The following is a 21,945-nucleotide window of genomic DNA, read 5'->3' on the forward strand; positions in this document are numbered from 1 at the left end:
AGATTAATAATTATAACAAAGTACTAAAAAAACAAATAATAACAAACCAAAAAAAATAAAAATAATTTTCAGATAGTCTCTGTTCATGTTCAACAGGGGCAAGAAGAAGCTTAAAACAACTTTGCTGGTCCTACCCCCTCTAACATATATTTGTCTTATAAAACATTAGGTCATCGTCATCAGCGACATGTTTGTCTTGTTAATCTTTCAGAGTTAATCAGGTACCCCCTTTTCTCTTAAGTTGTCAAGCTCAATAGCCTTACATTAGCCTGTGAGCTTGAGTTAGCTGAATCCACAAACATGATAAAGAGGACTGTAGGACGATGCTGTCATTTAAGACACTAGAAATACACAGTCATAAAAATAAAAACGTTAACTATAGCCTATAGCCAGTTAGCTGGTTAGCTGGTAGCAAATACGACATTGACATTGCATGGCGATGTTTATTTTGACTTTGTGTCAATAAACTGCAGCAGTTATAAAGTTGATTCATAATTACTTTGATATTGTTGTCACTTTAGCTAACTGGCTATATTTGTTAGCATTCAACATTAGGCTATTCATTTATATCTTTCCGATTGGGGCATCATATACTCGGTGCAGTAAATAAGTTAGGCTAACACAGTTGTGAACGTGGGAGTGCTTCAGGTTCACTGGGTTTCTCGAAGTTGCACATGCTGATTTTTGTATGGTTTTGTCACATTTCAGGCTCTTAACTTTTAAACCTTTGTCTCAGAGGAAAAAAAAGGCAGTGCTTCATTATGTGCTTCTCGGTTGAACAGTTTTGTTTGATGGTGTCCAAAATAGAAAGTGTGCTTCATTCAGCCTGTTCATTCAACTGTGAGAAACATGAGTCAATCTGCTCCTTAAATACAACCATTTCTTTGTGATTATTAACGTGAGAAACTGCTGATTCACTAACTTAATGCACAAAACCCATAAATGCATATGGACAGCTGAGCAGCTTTCCTTTTAAAATTCTATTGACTCAGCTATTATTACTAGCGTTATATTACGGCTCCAAAATGTCAGCTGTACAAGAACTGACAAGTAACTCCAAAAATGAGGCAGTTAACATTTCCGAATGTCTTGCCTGGGCTTGGGCCTGATCCTGGCTTCATGAAACATTTTCCATATACTGACTTTATAAGATAACATCTGTTGTACTTTATAGAGATATTGGATGACTGTACAAGAAGAAAAGCAATGGTTACACAGTGTTTTGTGACTCCGTAGGTGACCGACGCATTATAAAGCTGTATCTGAAGTCGAAAGAGACGGGGAAGAAGTTTGCCAGCGTTGACTTTATCTTCTACAACTGCAGCGTCCACCAATCGTAAGTCTTTTTTTTTTTTTCCAAAGGTAAAAGTTTGTTGCCAAGTGTGCATGAAGTGGAATTAGATATGCCCTGCAAGATGCAGACTGGTGGGAAGCAGTGATCAATAGAGGGGGGACTGCGGCCCTTTCTCAAAAGCAGTAGTGCTCACATATTGGCCTGCACATGACTCCTGTAACGTAGAGGGCAGCATGCAACCTTTGCTAATTCATTATTCAATGTATTTAAGCTTTTTACAAATCAATTAGTTAATTAAATCTCAAGCAATAAAGGGAGTACTGGTGAGTGAAATAATACATCGATTCTTAACCATGCAGGACCTAGGAGAGCAGCCAAGCTTTCGGATCTTAAAACACGTCAGTCGTGTTTCCTGGAAATGAATTATCCATATTTTAAGCATTGATATACTGATTGGCTTTGCAGCACTGCTTTTAAAGCGAGTTGTTGTGCTGTGTATGCATGGTGCAGTGTGTTGTACACGACAAATAAGGCTGGATTGAAGAATAGTCCTTTTTAAAAATGCAATTTGTAGCCTTTAACATTGCAAAAGCTATACTATTAAGAGGTTGTTTAATGCTTTTGGGTGTTCCCTTTCCTGTAACGGCATTTGCAATATTTAACCAGAAATAGTTTTTTTCTAAGATGAAGTGGCTCTGTCTCTAAATGCCAGTGCATTTCAGTTGAACCTCCACAGGAAGAGAACAGAGGCAGGCAGGACCAGAGCGAGATTGTCCTGACAATAAAAGAAGAATGTGTTCTTAATTGACCTGCCTTGTTAAATAAAGGTTAAATGAAAATGTCCTTCCCTAAATGACTCTTGGCTACTGCTCTAAAGTCGCCGTTACTCTCTCTCTTCAGTCTCCTCAGCCTGGCACAGACTCACATCTCTCATGTACTGACGGTATCTGCACGTTGTGTCGATGCACCTGCTAAGAAGATGCATCCGTGGCAAACTCAAAGTGAATCTATATTTCTGTTGCCAAGCATATATTGATGACTGCATTACTTATTCTAATGTTTCTATACTTTGGCATATCCCAAATAAATGATACATGTGGGGCTTGTTTCCTCCTCCTTTCTATCCATCTTTGATAGAGGAGACATTTGTAAAAAGGAAACGAGTGTCGACATAAGTTAAATCAAAGAGAAATACAGACAACTAGTACCAATAACTAAGAACCTTAGAAACTCTGTTTGTCTGCCTTTTTTTTTTAGCATTTTTAATGCATCTCAGAAACAATAAAGATGAAGAAAATAGACCAATAATGCTTTAAGTGATAATATTGCCAAGGAAGTTAATTTTAGACTACATTTGTCCTCTATTAAAAAAGCTGTAAAGGGAAGAACATTGTGAATATTGGCCATACTTCCTGAATTACCAGCAGTACACGCATCTAGTACTAAGGAGTGTGAAGTGCACTTGTTCTGCCTCCATCCTCCCCCCCCTGCCTTCCCACCTTCCTCCTGTCTGCCTTTTACTTTCTCGTCTCCAATCCCGACCCTTTTTAGCCCCCCTCCCCCCGTCTCCCTTTTGTTGCCCCTCTCTCGTTCATCAAACCCCATTTATTGCCTGCGCGCTGCTCTTGGCCCTGAATATATCTGCATAGTAATAGGCTGTTAATTAGCTGTAGCCGGGTGCATGTGTGGAGATGGTCATAATGTAGTGGGCATGTCGAGAGGGCTCACCTGGGCCACTTCTCAGGACCTCCAGGCATAGTTCAATGGCTTTGATTCACGTTGTAGAACAGTGGGAACATGTGTGGAGTTTTCTGTTTGTTCCTTGGGAGTCAAAGAGCCTGCAATGTATTTGTTGTATGTGATTATGCCATGTTTGTGCAGGCAGGAAGAGTTTTCTCGTGTGTGTGTGTGAACATGTCTGCCTATTTACTAGCTCCCCCCCAGTGCTGCTGTTTAGCTCTTTGATGTTGGCTCCGCTGGCCCCCACAGGACTCCGCGGGACTGTGCCACTACAGTGCAGTTATCACCGCGGCAGCTGTAACCTAAACCAACAAATTATACACCACTCCCCCCTCTCCCATCACCTTTTAGCCCCGAGTCGTTGACACCGCCTGTAGGAAGCCGGGCGAAGGAGGCGGCGCAGTTCAACAGCAGATAATGGAGCTCTCCTCGTGGGCGTGGCAGGCGAGGGGAAGTGTAGCACATGCTCGCAACACACAGAAGCCTGGTAGCCTGCAGGCTTCTGTCTACCAGCCTGCAAGCCTGGTAGCCTGCAGGCAAGCGCCCAGACTGGCTTGTGTGCGACTTCCCACCGCCTCGCCTCGAAGGTGGACGCAGCACCTGCTTCACCAGCCACACACACACACACACACGAGAGCAGGTGCACTCACAGTCAGGAGAACGCACAGAAAGCATATCATGCTGCGAGCGAGTCTCATATGCGGTTACAATATGATACATTTGCATACAAAAAGAGGTTTGGAATGGTTTCATTAAGCAGGGATGATGGATCGTTTAAACAGAGGAAGAGAAACAAAGTGAAATGAGAGCGGAGGAAAGAGGGCAACAAGGGACGTCCCCCAAGAGCTGGTGAGGTAAAAAGCAAACCGAGGAGGAGGCGTGAAGAGGGGAGGACAGATTTAAAGCGTGAGATTGCGTCCATTGTGTCAGGAATAATGCGTCCCACACTCTAAAAGGTTAGCGCCGCAGCCACAGGCCACCGTGACCATTACAATATGAAAGGGGAGCAGTGAAAGGAAGCACTCGTGGGAGGTGAGCAGCCCGCGCTTGGGCCCCCATGACGGAGCGTGACTTCCACGCAGACGGTTGGCTTCGGCCCCTGTTGACTACGTTACCCATTGGCAACTTGTTTGGCGTGTTGTTGGAAACTGTTTCTGTTCATTAAATCGCCATTAGAGTATTTTTTTGGAAACAGTGGTTGGTCCATGTTTCAATTAATGTGACGCAGCTTTAATTAAACTGCGGGTTGAGACCTACTGCTATCGGACATTGCCGTGACACGTTGCAATAATATGTTATGAGTCTTGCTCCCCTGTTGATAATCCAAACCTCTCCGTTGGTTCCCTGTGCTGTATAACTTAATGATGTATGCTTCACTTTAGTGCCGCTCACTTTGGAGCTTTATTGGATAAAACACAAAGACGCCTATGTATAGCTCTCGTGGCACAGCCAGTGTTATCTCTCTTCTAAACACTATCCACATGAGAGATATGATGTCAAGCCAATCTGAGCTTTTAATCGCAATCCCAACAAGCCTATAGTTGCTTAAAGTACTGATTAAGATATTAAAGCTGTACGCCTTATGCCTCAAAATGGGTCACTGGCCTACTTCACTTGGCTAGACACATGTTGAGTTTTGGTGGGCTTTAGATGCGTCCTAATGAGGACAGAATCACTGCTATATCCTTTAATTGAGCAGAATTAAATGAGCACACTCATATATGTGTGTGCGGAGCGGTTGCTCGCATATCATCAGCTTTGTTCCATCGATCCAGCCTCGCTAGAACAAAAGCTTGGAAGACGATGAAAGGGCGTTTGACCCGGCTCTGTGGCTGGGCCTTGTTAAATAGCAGGGGATATTATCGACTACATTGCAGCAGCGCAGCCACTTACCCGAGCCAGTCGGCCAGACATTGACAGCCCTACCATACACATCGAGTCTCCGCTGCCCAGGCGACCCAGAGGAATGCGACGATGTCAACACGGCCGACAGCTTGTGTGTGTAGGTGCCTCTCAGTCAGCGAGTGTCATGAGCAGTGTGTGGGCACATCGTCCCTGCGAACAAGAAATCGATAAACCCTGGGGTTAATAGTGAGGAGGAACTGGCTCACCAGCTCTGCGCACAAACATCAGAGTGTTAGCATAGCCTTAGTCCACCCTTCTCCCCATAGAAATCCTCTGCATTGATTATAAACTCACTGCAGTTCAGTGTAGTCTCACCAGCTTAACGGCGGCTATATGAAAAAGCTATCACTCCGTCACTCCAGCATCGGCGATTTACCAGTTAACCCTCTGAAATCTGAATACAACCAAGGACATAGGGACAAAGACAGAATGCGGATTAGACTGAAATCCAATTTAAAGCCAGTTTCTCTGCCGGCAGGGTGGCATTGTGAGCTGAGCAATTGTTCTTCAGTTTAGAGGACCCGCTTTTAAACTCCCATGGAGGCTCCTTTGTGTGATGCTTTCGCACTGCGCTTGTCACAGATCGCTTGTCAGTCAAACAGGGATGTTGGTGTAGTGATTTATTTTTCTTCAAACTGAAACAGTTTGAATTTGAGCTCTTCCAAATAATAAAGCACTCCTTCCTTCCCCAAGAAAGAGCCAGATTGTATCTGAAAGAATACAAAAGGAATGTCGACTGAATCACTGCTATGTTGTACCTGTCACTGATAAGGCAGCAACATCAACATGTGTGTTTAGGCACATGTTCTGTGGAATGAATGTCCCACTTAGAGATGGGCGAGTCATGATTCATCCGGATCATTAACCCGGATCCTAGTAATGAGCCGGTCGTGACGAGTCTCCCTCTCGATTAACCCGAGTCCTTTGAGTCCTACACCTGATGTGACGTAACAATTAAAACTATAAATTGCGTCACTCTTTACTCTCTTTATAACGTGTACAATCACATTACAACGTTGTTGTATAAAGAGATCCAGCAGACTCGTCGCCATGCACGAATCAACAGCAAATTCAGCCCCTCCTCCGGCTCCCGCGAGAGTCCCGTGAGCCGTGAGTGAGCCGTGAGTCGTTGGACTCGCGGGAGCCGTGAGTGAGCCGTGAGTCCGCAAATCTCTGAGTCTGCTGCGACTCGTCGAGGGAGCCGTGGGACTCGCGGGAGCCGTGGGACTCGCGGGAGCCGTGCGAGCCGGAGGAGGGGCTGAGTCTGCTGTAGATTCGTGCATGGGGACGAGTCTGCTGGATCTCTGGATCTGCTGCCTGCTATATGTTACGGCTCTGAGTTCTCGTAGGCTACTGGTCTCTCTCGATCATTGACCTGGATTCACGGATCCCGCGATTTTTCCGGCTCTAAATTAAGTTTCAGTGTAGACTTCTAACAAAATGGTCATGTTGTGCAACAGTCTCCTGTAATAATATCTGCATTTCCAATAAGGATCTTACTTGGAAACTCGTTTATTTTGAACATGGCACACAAAAAGAAACAAATGATAGAAAATTGCAAAACAGTTAGAATATATAAAATGTAATTATACAATTATTATTATTATTATTATTATTATTATTAAATGAAAACACAATTGTGCAAAATTAGCTTAAGTACAGGAACATATTAAAATAACTATATACATATAATGCAAAACACTTATTTTTTAAAATGCACACACACACACATGTTTTATTAAAGCAAAAGACACTGTGTAGCGGAGGTTAATGTAACGTTAGTTTAATATGCTGGTTAAATGCAACAACTTTTCGGTTTCACCGGTAGGATTTCTACGGTCTTGGTCATGCTGACTCATATGATCCGGATCTCTTCAATGATTGACTCAGAAGACTCCGAGTCCATAAAATGATCCGGATTTGCCATCTCTAGTCCCACTGTGCCCAATATGGCTGTAGGCATTTTCCAGTACAATAAGCCCTAATGCTGGCTTTCACTTAACATGAAGAGAGACTTGCAAAGGAATGTCATGCAGCTTTTAAAGGACCGTGTAGTATTTAGGGGGATTCATTAACAAAAAGAGAATATGTTATTCATTAGCTTAGTTAGCTTAGCATTAGCTCCTTCTATCCACACATTGCTATGTTGCTCTGCCAATTTGTCGCCATTTTTAACAGATGAATTTAACACTTAACTGAACTGCATAAAGACGGGCAGTTCTCCTTTTATCGTTACTTGAAAGCCACTGGCATGCCTGTGGAACTGCGTTAACGCCCGCCGCCACCTGCATGTCACTGCTCCTGTATTAGTGCTACGGCAGAAGCAAGGTGGACATTGAAGATCTCTTGGCACACGTTACCGCAGTGCGAGGCCTGAGCTGACTTCACATTTAACAATGACGCAAAAGAGTTACCAAGTACATTAAGAAGCACGGCAAGAGACCCTGAAGAGTCTGGTTTGTCCGGCAGTGGCTCAGTCAGTAGGGGCTTCCACTGGGAGCTGTAGGGTCGCCGGTTCAAGTCCCCGAACAGACCTAAAATATGGAGTGTGGACTGCTACTTGGAGTGGCAGTTGCCATGGTGCCCTTGAGCAATGCACGGGACACCCCCCACTCCCATTGCTCCCCGGGTGCTGTGCAATAGCTGCCCACTGCTCCTAGTACTAGCATGGGTTAAATGCAGAGGCCACATTTCACTGTGTGTGCTGTGTGCATGTATGTGTAACCATTAAAGATGGTTTCAGGGTTCCATCCTTGCTGTTTCCCTCTAATGTATGCTAAGCTAGGCTATTAGTTACATATTTAGTGTATAGGCATTAGAGTCTACTCGTCTAACTACAGAAAAAAGTTTGTCACAAAATGTCACCTAAGAGCTTCAGCAGAACGAATCAAAACTACATATAGCAACGAAGCTACACTAGGCAACATCAATATGGGCACCAATAACTGGATGATGGAAACACAAAGGGCCTTAGCGGTTCCTAGTCAGTCAGGCTAGATGTTACTTGAAGGGCAGAGACAGTGGGTGTGTGTGGGTTGAGTTGTAGGATGCCTGATTGAGTACAGTGACAGCATATAAGAGAGGGGACTGACGTAACGTGTAATTAGAGCTTGACGCTCTTAAGCCAGTTAAGTGAAATGTAGTTCAGAGGTGTGTAAAGATGACAGAGCCAGGACTTGTTTGAGATGAAAGAGAACGTCAGGGTTTTACAAAGTTACTGAACGTCAACTTGTGTCAGTCTCTGTAATTATTCAACTTTTGACTTTTTGCGACAGTAAGTGGTTTCTCAGCTAGCCAATAACTCCTGCATTACAATTTCAAGAATGTGAGAATGAGAAGAAAAACAAGCGAGATTTAACACAGCACAGATGTAATTATGTATGAGTAGTCTTTTATATATACACTCTAGGAATTGACAGATAACGTTGTTGAGAAAATATTTTTGAAAATATCTATATCTCCTGTTTCATAATGAGAACCGAGCTTTGCTATTGGAATAACTATTTTAACTATACTCAGAATGAATGTTAAGTGAAATCCTAAACTAACCTTTCTTTAATTGTACAACTTCCCTCGCATTTCTTTTTCGATAGCCTTGTTTTGGTGTGGTAATCCATGTTTGAATATGCATATATTCATATTGCTTCCTCAACTCTAAAAAAGAAGAGGAAGATGAAAAAAATCAAGTGTTATATAAAACCAGGCTTATCTTGGTCTGCCAGCTTAGTTCACTGTAAGCCTCAAAGCATGGAGAATAAGGAGGGAGGAGTGGATCGCCAAGGATTCTCTCTCCCTCTCTGCCTGGCTGACAGCTGGAATACAGTCTTAATGCACGGGGACACGGTGATACGCGTCATTCCAATGCGATTTCTGGAGTTTTGGCCGTAACCATTTGATGATGTGCAAAAGTGTTGATACACGTCCACGCTAGGCCTATCATGACATAATGTGCATCCTCCATACAAGTTGTTCTTGGCGGAAACTCTCCTATCATACAGTATGAGATGTGTGTGGAATTGAAGTCTCTTTTGCTTGGTAATGGCTGTAGCTGGCGGTGGTGTTTTTATGCTTATTGAAAATAAGAAAATATAAACACTGACATTCCTTCAAAATGTCTGTTTTTGTCTCCTACTCTAAATGCTTTTCGATTCAGCTTTTTGAAATATATTGAGTCATTGTTTTGTATGAATTAACTGTCTTTTGGATTACAATGTGAGCATTGGACAGGCAACTGGCAAAATTGGACTTTTTCAACATTTCATTTGTGTTTATTCTTGGACAGATACTTGTGTTTTTAGTCCAACAACTTGTATACATGTGAAGTTGTCTAATTGTGACGTGTCAGTGCTACACAACACATGTTTTACTTTGTAACTGTTTCTAAATGACCTTGGATGTCTATGTCTACCTAGCATTTCTCTAGTCTACACCTATAGTTAGCATGAGCAGCAAAACTCTGTTAGCTTATCAAGTAACCGAAAGAAAACAAAAGCAGTGTAAACTCCTTTAAAGAACATTTTAGGAAAAATAAGTGACACTGCTAAATTAAATGTTTTCATATTATTGCTTTACCCCCAGGTGCCTCTCCTGCGTTAACGGAAACTTTCCCTGTCACTGGTGCAAATATCGCCACATGTGCACACAGGACGCCAGCGACTGCTCTTTCCAGGAGGGACGAGTCAACACCTCTAAGGTAAGGGACACACACACTCACACACACACACACACACACACATCTAGAAGTGCAGACATAAAAGTCAACACGTGATACATTTACAAATATTAATGCATTTTCACACATGTGGTATAGTCGCATAGTAATTCCAAGGGTGCAGCTGGTGTGTGTGTGTGTGTGTGTGTGTGTGTGTGTGTGTGTGTGTGTGTGTGTGTGTGTGTGTGTGTGTGTGTGTGTGTGTGTGTGTGTGTGTGTGTGTGTGTGTGTGTGTGTGTGTGTGTGTGTGTGTGTGTGTGTGTGTGTGTGTGTGTGTGTGTGTGTGTGTGTGTGTGTGTGTGTGTGTGTGTGTGTGTGTGTGTGTGTGTGTGTGTGTGTGTGTGTGTGTGTGTGTGTGTGTGTGTGTGTGTGTGTGTGTGTGTGTGTGTGTGTGTGTGTGTGTGTGTGTGTGTGTGTGTGTGTGTGTGTGTGTGTGTGTGTGTGTGTGTGTGTGTGTGTGTGTGTGTGTGTGTGTGTGTGTGTGTGTGTGTGTGTGTTTGGCCCAGCAGCAGATGTTGTACTCCAAGCAGCGCTGGATTTATTCACTTATAAACAAGTCGGGGTGAATGTGTATGCAAATGGCGGCGCGCGCTACCGTCCCAAATGTTAAATTTGCATGAAAACCCTCATCTATGCACACACCGACTCGCTCTCAAAGTCCCTCTGTCTCCCTCTGTAATTCTCACCGTCTCTCACACAAACACAGAAACTCACGCTGACAAACACAATTGAACTTTTGTGTCTTTGGAAATTTGCACTTAACACCAAACCGCCTTCACTCTAGCACATTCTAAAATCACTTGTACGTGTATGCAAGACAATCGAAGACTTTTTGAGATGTTTTTTTCTTTCATTTCTCAGAGGAACATTTCATGTGTGGACTCAAATTCTAGCTGTCCTCCTTTCTCCTCTCTCACTCAGTCTTTAATTGCATGTACTTTCTTTCCCTCAGTCTTTCATCGTTTCCATCTTTCACTGCAGACAAACCAAACACAAATGTGATTGTATATTTTAGGAGTTTGCTCTGTTTGCATGGATATCTACATGACCATTGTCTTAACTTAAAGGGACAGTTCCCCCCAAAACTAAAAGCACATAGTTTTGTTCTTATTTGTAAGGCTGTTTATCATTCTCAATGGTGTATGAGTGACCAAGTGGTTGAGATGTTTCCCTTCCCTCTGATATAATAATGTATTGCTCAAATTGCCAAAAACTACATTAGAAAAATATATAGCAGCAATTCTTTAAATGTTCCGGTTACCCAAGGTTATCCACAGACCTTGTTGTCAGCAATTTTATGGGAACTGCCGTTGAAAACAGTATGGACTAGGGATGTAACGATACCAAAAACTGACGGTACGATAATATTGCGATACAAAGTCCACGGTACGATATTTATCGCGATATTGAAAAATAAAGGAAAAAAATGTGAATTTGTTTTTCTTTATTAAATCTGATTTGTACAGCATGTTAGTAGGATAGTAGTATTTTAAAGTGTCAACAATATAATAATCAGACCCTGCAATAAAATAAATCAAGTTTCACTTTAGTTTTTCAAGTAACTCAACTCTCACTCACTCACTCACTCACTCACTATAAGTAGCTTGCGCCACAACGCATGCATCATTCTAACACCTCTTCTCGCTTCAGAGCACATCTCACAGTAGTCGGGCAAGCTTCACTGTCCACAGACTGAACCCAAAATACCATTTCGGAAAGAAAAAGTAAGGTAGGTCCGATTTTTTCAAGCTAGCAGCACACCTGTTGCTAGCTCGCTCCCTCTCTACCGACACCACGGAAGTCTTTCTTTTCTCTTCCCCACGGAGGGGAAAAGGATTAAAAAAGGAGCATACTGCCACACCAGTCAGTATTCTCCGGGAATAAAAGACCCACACCGTCCTTTTTCTCCGGATTAAGGACAAGGTGGTAATACCTTTTTTCCCGTCCCACCTGTCGAGAGCGGGCCCTCTCCACGCCACGAGGCGACAAGGATGGACGCCCCTCTCCCTCACACCAGAGGAGTCAGGGACTCGGTGGCTCGACTCTGCGGCTGCGGGTTGAAGATCTCGGGCACAGACACACACACCAGGTCTGTTCGTCCTGCCTCGGGCTGGAACACGCCCGAGGCGCTATCGACAACCCCGGCTCATGCGGACATTGTGTCCGCTTCACAGTCAAGAGCCTCCGCCGACGGCTAGCGAGACAAGCTAGCCTGTCGGAGCAGGACCCCCCCATGTCCATGGACCCGCCGGCCGGCAGTCAGGACATGGGGGCGTCCGCCACAGAGAGCGAATCCCTCTCCGTGTCGGTCTGGGGCTCATTATCAGCGATGGCCTCAGAACCAGAATCCCGCGCCCTGGCAGGCCGGGACCCGGTGACGACGAGACACGCGGGAACGGATTCCCGCGCTTTACCAAGCTGGGGCTCCCGGTTAGACCTCACTATGGTCTCACCCGCGGAGGATGTCCTCGAGTTGGATTATGAGGAGGACGATGAGGAGGACGCCCTGGCGTTCCTCCTGTCCGAGTCAGATGAACGAGAAGAGGACACCTTCATGTCATCGGCCCAGGCTGCAAAGCCTGGAGCGAGGGCTGCTCTCCCGGGCGACAGCACACCAGCTTCGCCCGGTCTCAGCATGGACCTGCAGGCCGTGTGCAAACGCGCTGCGGTCAGACTCAATGTTCCGTGGCCTGAAATGGCCAAGGAGACCTCCAGGTCCCGCTACGAGGGGAAGCATCTTCCCCAAACAGTGGGCAAAGGGAGGCAACTCCTCCCGGTTTTTCCAGAAATGTTGGATGAAGTGTCGGTCTCATGGAGAGACCGGCCCTTCAGCAACAAGGTCCCAATCCAGGGTGCCTCCTCCCTGGACTGCGATGGAATGGAGAGGCTCGGCCTGCTCCGCATACCGCCCATGGTGGCCCCTCACCGAGCAGGAACCCCACGCTGCCAGCAAAGGCGGACCACTTTCAGTCTACAATGACTGAAAAGTCTTACAAAGCGGCAGCGCTGTCCGCCAGGGCCCTGAACGTGTCCTCGCTGCTAACCACCTACCAAGCGGTGCTCTGCGAGGACCAGTCGGGTAGCCCGGGAGCAGCCACTCTGGCCTTCGCAGGAGCAGTCCTTCACCCCAGCTGTCTCGAACTCTGCTCGGTTTAAAGCACCGGACAAGCAGAGGTCGCAGCCCACCCCGAGTCCCCAGCCCAGGCTGGAGACAAGGGCAAGTTTGCCGAGAAAATCTCCGGTTCCGGCTGCAGCTCAGGCTCAGCCAACCCAGAAGTTCGGCCAGCAGTCGAGGAAGAAGAAGCGAGCGGCGTGACAGCCCCTCCTTCTCCCCTACGTGAATGTGTTCCCGCCGCCTCGAGAGATGCCTAAACACCATCCTCAAGTCCGTACAAACACATGTCACACATTGATTGATTCCTCTGTCATAAAACATTTGCCGCTGACGCATCCAGGCTTCAGGCCGAGGGCGCAGCTCAAAATAATGAAAAGAAAATCAATGAAGCCAATAAACAGCCTGTCAATTGTTCCCCTTCTGAGAGCAGCTACGGCATCTCTCAAAAAGCGGATTATTGGCGGGTATGCGAAGGCACCACCGCCACACGCAGTGCCGGCTGGGGCTTTAAGGGCACCACCGTCACACGCATGCGCAGTGCCGGCTGGAGCTGTAAGCGTGACATCTCAGCTGGCTCTAAGGAGCATACAGCAGGAGATACTCACAACATCTGCCTGGGCTTCTCAAAACAGTTATACTTTATTTGTTTTCACAAACCCAGAGAGAGTCAACCCATATTCTGGAGAGAGAGGTTCTCTCTCTCCTAGAAAGAAGGGTTTTATCTATAATGCCCACCGAGCGGAGTCAGATTACGCAGACAAAATGTTGTCCTCGTAAAGCACCCGCTCAACATGGGTCTCATAATAAAACGAAACCATGCGCGCCACGGCGTGCGGAGAGTATTGGTTATTATGTAACGTGTAGTGGCACTACACCCGACTTTTCTAGTGCGGGATGCGCCTACGGGTGCTGTCCTTTCACGGAAGGTGGTCACCACGGACGCATGTCAGACAGGCTGATAGGGTACTTACGAAGGTCGCCCGGTGAGAGGTCTCTAGAGCAGAGACCTCCAGCGGGCGCACGTAAATTACCCGGAGCTTTTAGCGGTGGTCCCTACCCTAAAACGCTTCCTGCCTTCTCTCAGAGGACACCATGTCCTCGTGAGGACAGACAACACGATATCGTGTATGCACCGCCAAGGGAGGTTGCGTTGTCTCCAGTCACACACACTGGCACACAAACTGATCCCTTGGAGCGGCAGACGTCTCCTCTCTCTGAGAGCGACGCATGTACCGGGAGTTATGCACCTAGGGACAGAACTACTGTCCAGAGGTGCACCACTCTATGCAGACTGGACTCCACATCCAAGGATCGTGAGTCCGCTGTGGGTGTGTTACGGCGGAGCCGCGTTAAGTCTGTACGCAAAAAGAAAAAATGCTCAATGACAGCTGTTCTCTTTAATGCACGATTTAAACGCACTGTTAGGCGGGGACGCACTCGTACATGATTGACCTCCGGGTCCTCTGTACGCGTTCCCACCCCTGGCTCTGTTACCCCCAACTCTGGCCAGAGTGAAGGAGCAACGCCACACACTTACTCTGATGTTTCCGCCCTAGCCCGCAATGTACGGGCTGGCAGAGAAATATCAGCTGTTGTGCGGGCAGCCATGGCAGCCCCCACCACGCAGGGACAGCTTGTCTCAGGCGGGGGGGGGCGATCCTTCACCCACGCCCAGAGAGCGGGGCACTATGTGCCTGACCCGTGAGTGGTACAATCTGAATACAGTGGGACTCCCTCAGAAGGTGATAAACACTATTCAGAGTGCGAGAGCTTCCTCCACCAGGTCTCTTTACGACTGTAAGTGGAGGGTGTTTGAGGAGTGGTGCTTTCAAGAAGGACACATCTCTTTTCAATGTCCTGTCGGGGTGATTTTATCATTTCTACAGGACTTGATCGATAAACACAGAGCTTTCTCCACGATCAAGGTGTACCTGGCTGCTATTGCTGCATGCCATGTGGGCTTTGAGGGAAAGACGGCTAGCCAACATCCTTTGGTCTGCCGTTTTATGAAGGGAGCTCGCAGGCTCCTCCCTGTCTCCAGGTCACTGGTGCCCTTATGGGACCTGGCAGTGGTTTTAAATGGGCTCAAAATGACCCCATTTGAACCCCTGGAGGGAGCTGACATGAGACATCTGTCACTCAAGACAGTGCTGTTACTGGCCCTGGCATCCGCCAAGCGGGTCAGCGATATCCATGCACTGTCTGTACATCCCTCATGCACTCAGTTCGCCCCAGGGCAAACGAGAGTGTTGTTGAAACCCAACCCTGCCTTTACACCAAAGGTGGTTGGTTCATGTACCCCAATTGACATTGAGGCATTTCCTCCGCAGCTGGTTTCCTCCGGGGAGCAGCAGCAGGATCTGTTGTGTCCAGTCCGGGCTTTACACACATATATGGACAGATCAAAGGAGCTTCGTCTTAATGACCAACTCTTCGTGTCCTGGGCTAATCCTCACAAGGGCAAGCCAGTTACTAAGCAACGGCTCTCCCACTGGATCGTGGAGGCAATTGCTTTGGCCTATACGAGTCAGAATTTGCAAGCAGCTTCGGGTCTGCGGGCTCACTCGACTCGGGGCCTGGCTACATCCTGGGTTTTGTTCAAGGGTGTTTCCATCCAGGATATCTATGCAGCGGCGAGCTGGTCCTCGCCGCTCACTTTTGTCCGCTTTTACAGGCTAGACGTCTCCGCTCCAAGCGTGGCCCAAGCAGTGCTGGGCACCTTGTTGAGTCGGGACTCTACCTGTTAAATTCTGGTTGGTTGGTGATCTTCGAGATAAGCTCGTCTGGCAATATGGGAGATACAATATCCCATAGTGAGACATCGAACAGAGTGTTATGAATGAGAACTATAGGTTACTTACGTAACCCCAGCACTCAGAGTAACATGAAGTGAGATGTCTCACCAGACGGCCCTCCTTGCTATGGTGAAGCGAGAAGAGGTGCTTATTTTGAATGACGCATGCGTTGTGGCGCAAGCTACTTATAGGGGGTGATTTCCCCTGACGCTGACGTCAAGATCACCAGCCAATCAGGATTGGCGTAATGAGATTGATTCTTCTGTTTGCTCCGCGATGAGGCGCATCCCATAGTGAGACATCTCACTTCATGTTACTCTGAGTACTGGGGTTACGTAAGTAACCTATAGTTTTTCCCAAGAAGGTGAGGCTTATTGACAGGGCGAGATATAAATATACTGTTGGTACTTGTCTATGTCTCTAGGTATGTACATTTAGCCCTGTAAATATGATGTCCTTTTATGTTCATGTTGTAACCTACTTGTTGCCATGTTGAACATGTCTCCCTTGAAAAAGAGATCGATGACCTCAATGGGACCATCTGGTTAAATAAAGGTTAAATTGCGGTAGATTTCGTCAGTCTCACGATGGTATTGAGACATCTATTTACCGCGATATCACGATATTCGATATATCGTTACATCCCTAGTATGGACTCATCAAAGGACGAGTACATCTAGTCATGGACCAACAACTTGAAACTGTGCACAATCTAAACATTCATGGTGTAGTTAGTAGAATAAGAAATAAAATGCTTCCTAGCACCACAAGACAAGTCCCATCAAATTCCCTTATATTGCACAGACGTCTCTACGGCCAATCTCCTCCACTAGGAGACTCACAACAAAATGTTATAACTGTATAAGTAGCACCACATATGAGAAGCACCACAGAATGTATTTTTGATTTTGGAGCGAACTGTCCCTTTAAGATATACTCGGTTGAGGTAGTGAGGTATATTTGTTATGTGGTGTCTTTTTAAATTGGGCAATTTCAGGGCATTTTGTGTGTGTGTGTGTGTGTGTGTGTGTGTGTGTGTGTGTGTGTGTGTGTGTGTGTGAGAAATGCGGATGACACTTGACTCGGAACACCCTGTCATCACACGTCCTATAAACACAGCAGGCTGACATCCATCCTCATCTTGTTTGGAGAACCACACCAATTCAGCCATCTTTTTCCAATCTATTATCTCTACTGATGTACTCATTTTGGTTCAGGCGTTGCCATGGTTACCAAGACACTTTCAATGTCAGGGGGGTATATCCCCAAATCTTAACATGGGTTATTTTTTATGAAAAAATAGCTTGTTTTATTGATGCATATGTTGTAGATGTGTCTCACTCAAATTGAATGGGTAACATTTTTGAAGGAGTGCATATGCGCCATGTGAGCCAGCAGCAGCAGTATTGTCAGCACACATTTATCTCCTCCAGCCTTGATTTGGTTCCAATTTGCCAGTTCGCAGCCCCTGCTGAAAGCAATATTGCCCATCTCCGCTGCCTGAAAAAAGTTTCCCCCTGCGTCATTAGCATTTGGTTGCCAACGTGATTGAATTCACACTACAATGGTTATCTTCCCAATGGTATTGGTCATATTCCTGAAGCTGACTTCACTTCATATCTGATAAAACTCATGGCATCTGTAAATCTGTGCCACAGGTACATACACTATTTTCTTCTTCCTGTTTGCAAATGTTTGATTTCCACCCCCTTAAAGTAAATGTAATTCTGCAATGTCACTTCCTGGATATGTAAATATATATAAATCAGATGTGTTGTGACAGCAGATAAACAGAGAGGCACATTAGAGGCGACCAGGCAGAAAATTGCCAGATTCGGAGAGACACTTGAGAAGGCCATGAACGGAAATGTGTATAAACACAAACAATGAGAGAAAGAAACACCAGGACAAACAAACACGGAGACAAACAAATTTGATTTGCTTCAATGAATCCTAGCATTGGGCTGCTAGAGCCGGCTGGGCCGACGCCGGGCCGGGTTGGTTCAAATGACTTTATTCAGATTCAAGGAAATAGGAAAAGTAAGACAATAATAAGATCAAAAAAAAAACGAGCTTTGTTTGCATTTAGTTTCCTGTCTGCAAGCTTGCCTGCCCCTTTATTAATTGAGATACATTTGCCAGCTTTTTAATGAAGTCGTTCTTTCATTTTTGCACGTGACCGTTTTTCACTCAGGATATTTCACATCCAACAAATAAATGAAGGCAGTTCATGATTAGAACAGTCCCAGTTGGGAGCAATGCTTGAACAGTTTGGTTGTTAATTATGGCCTGAGCTTGTGGTTATTGATGATATCCAAGAATTGCCTTCAAATATTATTTCAAGTTACCATTACAGGCACACATACTCATACTTTTTTTTCTTTCTCTATTTTTCTTTTGATTCAGTACTTACAGGTGACATTGCCATTTCAACACCTTCTAATATTCTTATTTTTTAAACTTGTGACACAGAGGCTAAGTCACGACCCTGTGAAATTAATTTAAAGCGCACTGGGTACTATTTAGCATCATTTTTAACATACACAGCAAACACCACAAATGTGTCCTCGTCTTGGTTAGGCTACAAAACTACTTGGTTTGGTTTAGAAAAAAATGTCTGTTTTGGTTTAAACTAGGTATGTTTGTTTGGTAACTTAAGTAGGAGTTGAAGTTCAGTTTGTTATATATATGACGTAAATTCAAAAGACCCGTTTCATGGGTAAGACAACTTGGTTTTTTTGTGGACTTGGTCGATATTTATATTTGTACTACGTTACTTGATTTGATTTGATTTCCTCCTATACTCTTGTCATAACTAATATGGCCACTAGAGGCAGCCTAAACAACTGCACTGGAATAATGTACTGTAGAGTCATAGTTTCAAACACTTGTTTATGACAAAGCTATGTCATAGAATAAATGTGAATAAATGTGTTTTGGGGCCGTGTAGTTGGGGCAAAAGGCCTTATATAAAAGAAACACAGCCCCCTCGTTTGGTTAGATTTCGCCATGACAACATGCAATGTTATCTGGCAAACCGCCCACCAGTTAAATTGATGCAAGCAGACATTGAAGAGTACTTCATCATTTATGAAAAGAAAAACTGTTAGGTCGTGTTAAGGGTCTACATGAAAGTCAGCATGCTCCAAGTCCACCCACCACACTGACATCCTCACCTGGTCTTTGTGCCTGTTACATATAATGAATACCATTTTCAGCATCTGCAAAAAGACTATTGAGGTCTTTGATAGTGTACATGTTTCCCTTCATGCTTTGAGAACGTGTTGCTTCTAGAGGGTATTCGATGCATTCATTAAGGCTCAGTGAAGTCATCTGATTCTGTGAGAAGAAGCTCTCATCAGGAGTAAGCGCTTGTTCTGCTTCAAAAGTTCTTAAACATTTTTATTTCACTATCAAGGCACTGACCTTTTGGAAATGTGAAACTGCCACTCACCAGTTGTGACTCAGTGTGATCTTCTTTCTTTCTTCCTCCCTACTTGCTTCTCTACTTCATTTGTGTCTTTGAACCAGTGGCTTTGTACCCCAGCCTCATTGATAACCATTAGCAGGCGTTGTTAGGCTCCAAATGAACAGAAGGGGAATCTAGATATGTGGATTAGAGTTAGCCTTCAAGCCACTAATTAGAGGATAAATCACCATGATGAGTGACTTGGTTAGATAGTCGTATATTTGTGTCAAGTCACCTGAAATAGTATCACTCTGACAATGGATGCATACCCAACTGTCTCCATACGGGTCTTTTGATCTCTATCCCTATGGCTCTCGTTCATCCGCTCCCTAATTCCTTCAACAAGTGAATTAGCTGGAGCCGCTCTCCTTGTTCTGTTGTCTCTCAGCTACGGGTGTCAGAGTTACATCTGTCTTCCCATTGTTGATGGAGCACAGGCTGCCACACAGCTCTCTGTTGCCCAGCTCGGATGCTCCGGGGCTGGGGTTGGCACGGAGCTAGCTTCCCCTCTCCCTCTGGGTCTCTCTCTGGCTGGGGGAGCTGCCTGCCACTGATACACTTAGCTGTGTGAGTGTGTGTGTGTGCACGTGTGCACATGTGTGTTAATTATTCAAAGTGCATTAAAGCTTAAAGACGCATCTCCATATGCCTCTCTGATCGGTGGCGTGTTTAATGGAGAGAGACAGATGAGATGGGAAGTGAAAGGTGGAGCATCAACACTAAAACATAAGGGGAGGGGTGTGGCAGTGGCCTAGTTGAGAAGTGGAAGAAGCAAGCTTGCTAAAACAACCAGGGGCATCATTTATGAAACTGTGTGCACACTGCACATAAATACATTAGACATAGTGCCTTCTGCAAAATGGTACACTTTTTATTATGCAAGTTCCTTGGTAAATTAAAGGCATATAAATAAAATATGCTCTTATTATACAGTGCTCTCTGATAATCCCTCTTGTGTTAGCATATCCGAAAAGCTTAATTTTCATAAACTGAATGTGTTTTAATGTATTTAACGAGCAAAGTCAACTTGAGATTGAGAACATTTCTTTTCAAAGGGAGATGTGGCAAATACGGGCAATGGCACAACAACAAAATACAAAAGCTGACAATATTAATTAATTAAAGGAACTAGAAATCAAGTTTTAGGAAGTCACATTTTAAAAGAGATGTACTTTATCAGTTCTATAACCAGCAAACAAAAACATTTCTATATGTAGGGCCTGCCTTTAAATCTATCAATTAGCATTGTATCACATACATATTCCATTCTAAAGGTGCATCATAGACAAGAAGGAAGAGCTATTGTTAGGAACCGTGACTCACTGATATGAGGACTCAATTGCACAACCCGGAGACGAAAAGGTTTGAAGAAAAATAAACTTTAATGGATCAAAAAACAAAGAAACAGTCTTTACAGAGGGAGTGACAAAACGGTCACAAAACAAAACGCTCTCATGGAGGATATCACAAAAGGTACTTGGTCTCTCTATGGCTGCTTGGATCTGACTTCTTGGCATGACGAACAAGACGAACTGACAACAGACAAGGGGAGACAGGACAATATATACAAGAGGTACGTGGGAACAGGTGGAAACAATCAGGGGCGGGGCAGACGCTGACGATGGCGGGAAACAAGAACCAAGGAAGTAAAGGCACCTGGAATGAGACAAGGAGTATAAAATAAAACAGGAAGTGAAACAAACAAAACAAACATGGACGTGACAAATACATAACAAACTAACATAATTGACGGGACACAACAGCTATCAGCAGACCCTGGCTCGATGTGTTATCAACTGTTTTCTCTCTCCAGGATAAGGTGAGAGGTCACAAAAAGACGCCTCTAATTAAGTTTGGGTTAGGTACCTAATTTTAATTGTCTCATTATTCTAGTACAAAGGTATTGGACTGCAAATTGTCCACATTTGCCTTAGGCCAATTTGTCAACAAGCTTTATTTAATTAAGATTGATTCAACGTGTATTAGTTGCAACCGTGCAATAAAGATTTGGTAAATAAACTTACAAAGTGGGACAGCAGATATTTTGAAAATGAAGGGTAACTGAGATACATGGAGGAAGACAGGAAAGGGAGGAGGAACCATCCTTGTAAAGCAAGACATATCAAGGAGAAAGACATCAACGTGGTAGGGAGCAACATTAACGGGAGAGAAAAGGGCGAGCGGGTTGATGAAAGGAGGAGAAGGATGGAGGAGTAGGAGGAGATGTTTAACCATTCAGGAGATGAAAGGATACTTGAGGGTCACGACATCATGTCTCCTCAGAATCTACTCAATAATTCCTCGTGATTAGGTTAATGCTCTGTATCCTACTTTCTGTCTTACTTCCTGGAAGCGTGGCCGCTGAGAACCCATTTATTTGCATTGTATTTGTCTTACAAAACACACTTTTGCCTGTAGACAAAATATAGGAAATGTAGTTTATATTTAAGTCATAGGCAAATTCTGACTTCACATCCTTCTTTATTGTGTTTTTTTCCTGGCGTCCATTTTTGACTTCTATCATTGCTGCATAAAAACAAATTGTATATATTTGTGTAATTCCTGCTGAATGTATACAATAGTGCGAGAATAATCTTATATTGCTTGTATCACTTGTGTGTTTTAATTCCACACCTTCCTTTCTTCCTTCCCTTATGACCTGACACTTAAGGCTTAGCAAGCTTAACTACACTGTGTCTGTGAGGGCACATGAGCAATCATACGTAGAACATTTGTTTTGAAAGAGTTTTATTGCTGCTCATTGTCTTAGTGGATACATTTAACGGCCATCAAACTGTTGAATAGTGCACTGAGGCGGAGGGACAGGGGAATTAACTTCGGTATCAATGCTCTTCGGTCCATTGCTCTATGCTAACAGGCCATATCAACCATATGCAAAGCAATGGACTACATAAG

General features: G+C 44.6%; 1 protein-coding gene across 3 annotated transcripts in view; it reads left to right on the plus strand.

Annotated features, from left to right (window-relative positions):
• Positions 1-21,945, plus strand: part of plxna1a (plexin A1a) — a 320,685-nt gene that overhangs the window by 175,883 nt on the left and 122,857 nt on the right. For 2 of the 3 annotated variants that reach the window (XM_034086873.1, XM_034086874.1), the window contains exons 8-9: positions 1,237-1,336; positions 9,518-9,632. In XM_034086873.1, coding sequence (XP_033942764.1) covers positions 1,237-1,336; positions 9,518-9,632 — 215 coding nt within the window. Of the gene's footprint in view, positions 1-1,236; positions 1,337-9,517; positions 9,633-10,159; positions 10,236-21,945 lie in introns of those variants that run through there. The other variant, XM_034086875.2, reaches the window with a different exon arrangement.

Source organism: Pseudochaenichthys georgianus, chromosome 7 (genome assembly GCF_902827115.2).
Source record: "Pseudochaenichthys georgianus chromosome 7, fPseGeo1.2, whole genome shotgun sequence".
Classification (NCBI taxonomy): Eukaryota; Metazoa; Chordata; class Actinopteri; order Perciformes; family Channichthyidae; genus Pseudochaenichthys; species Pseudochaenichthys georgianus.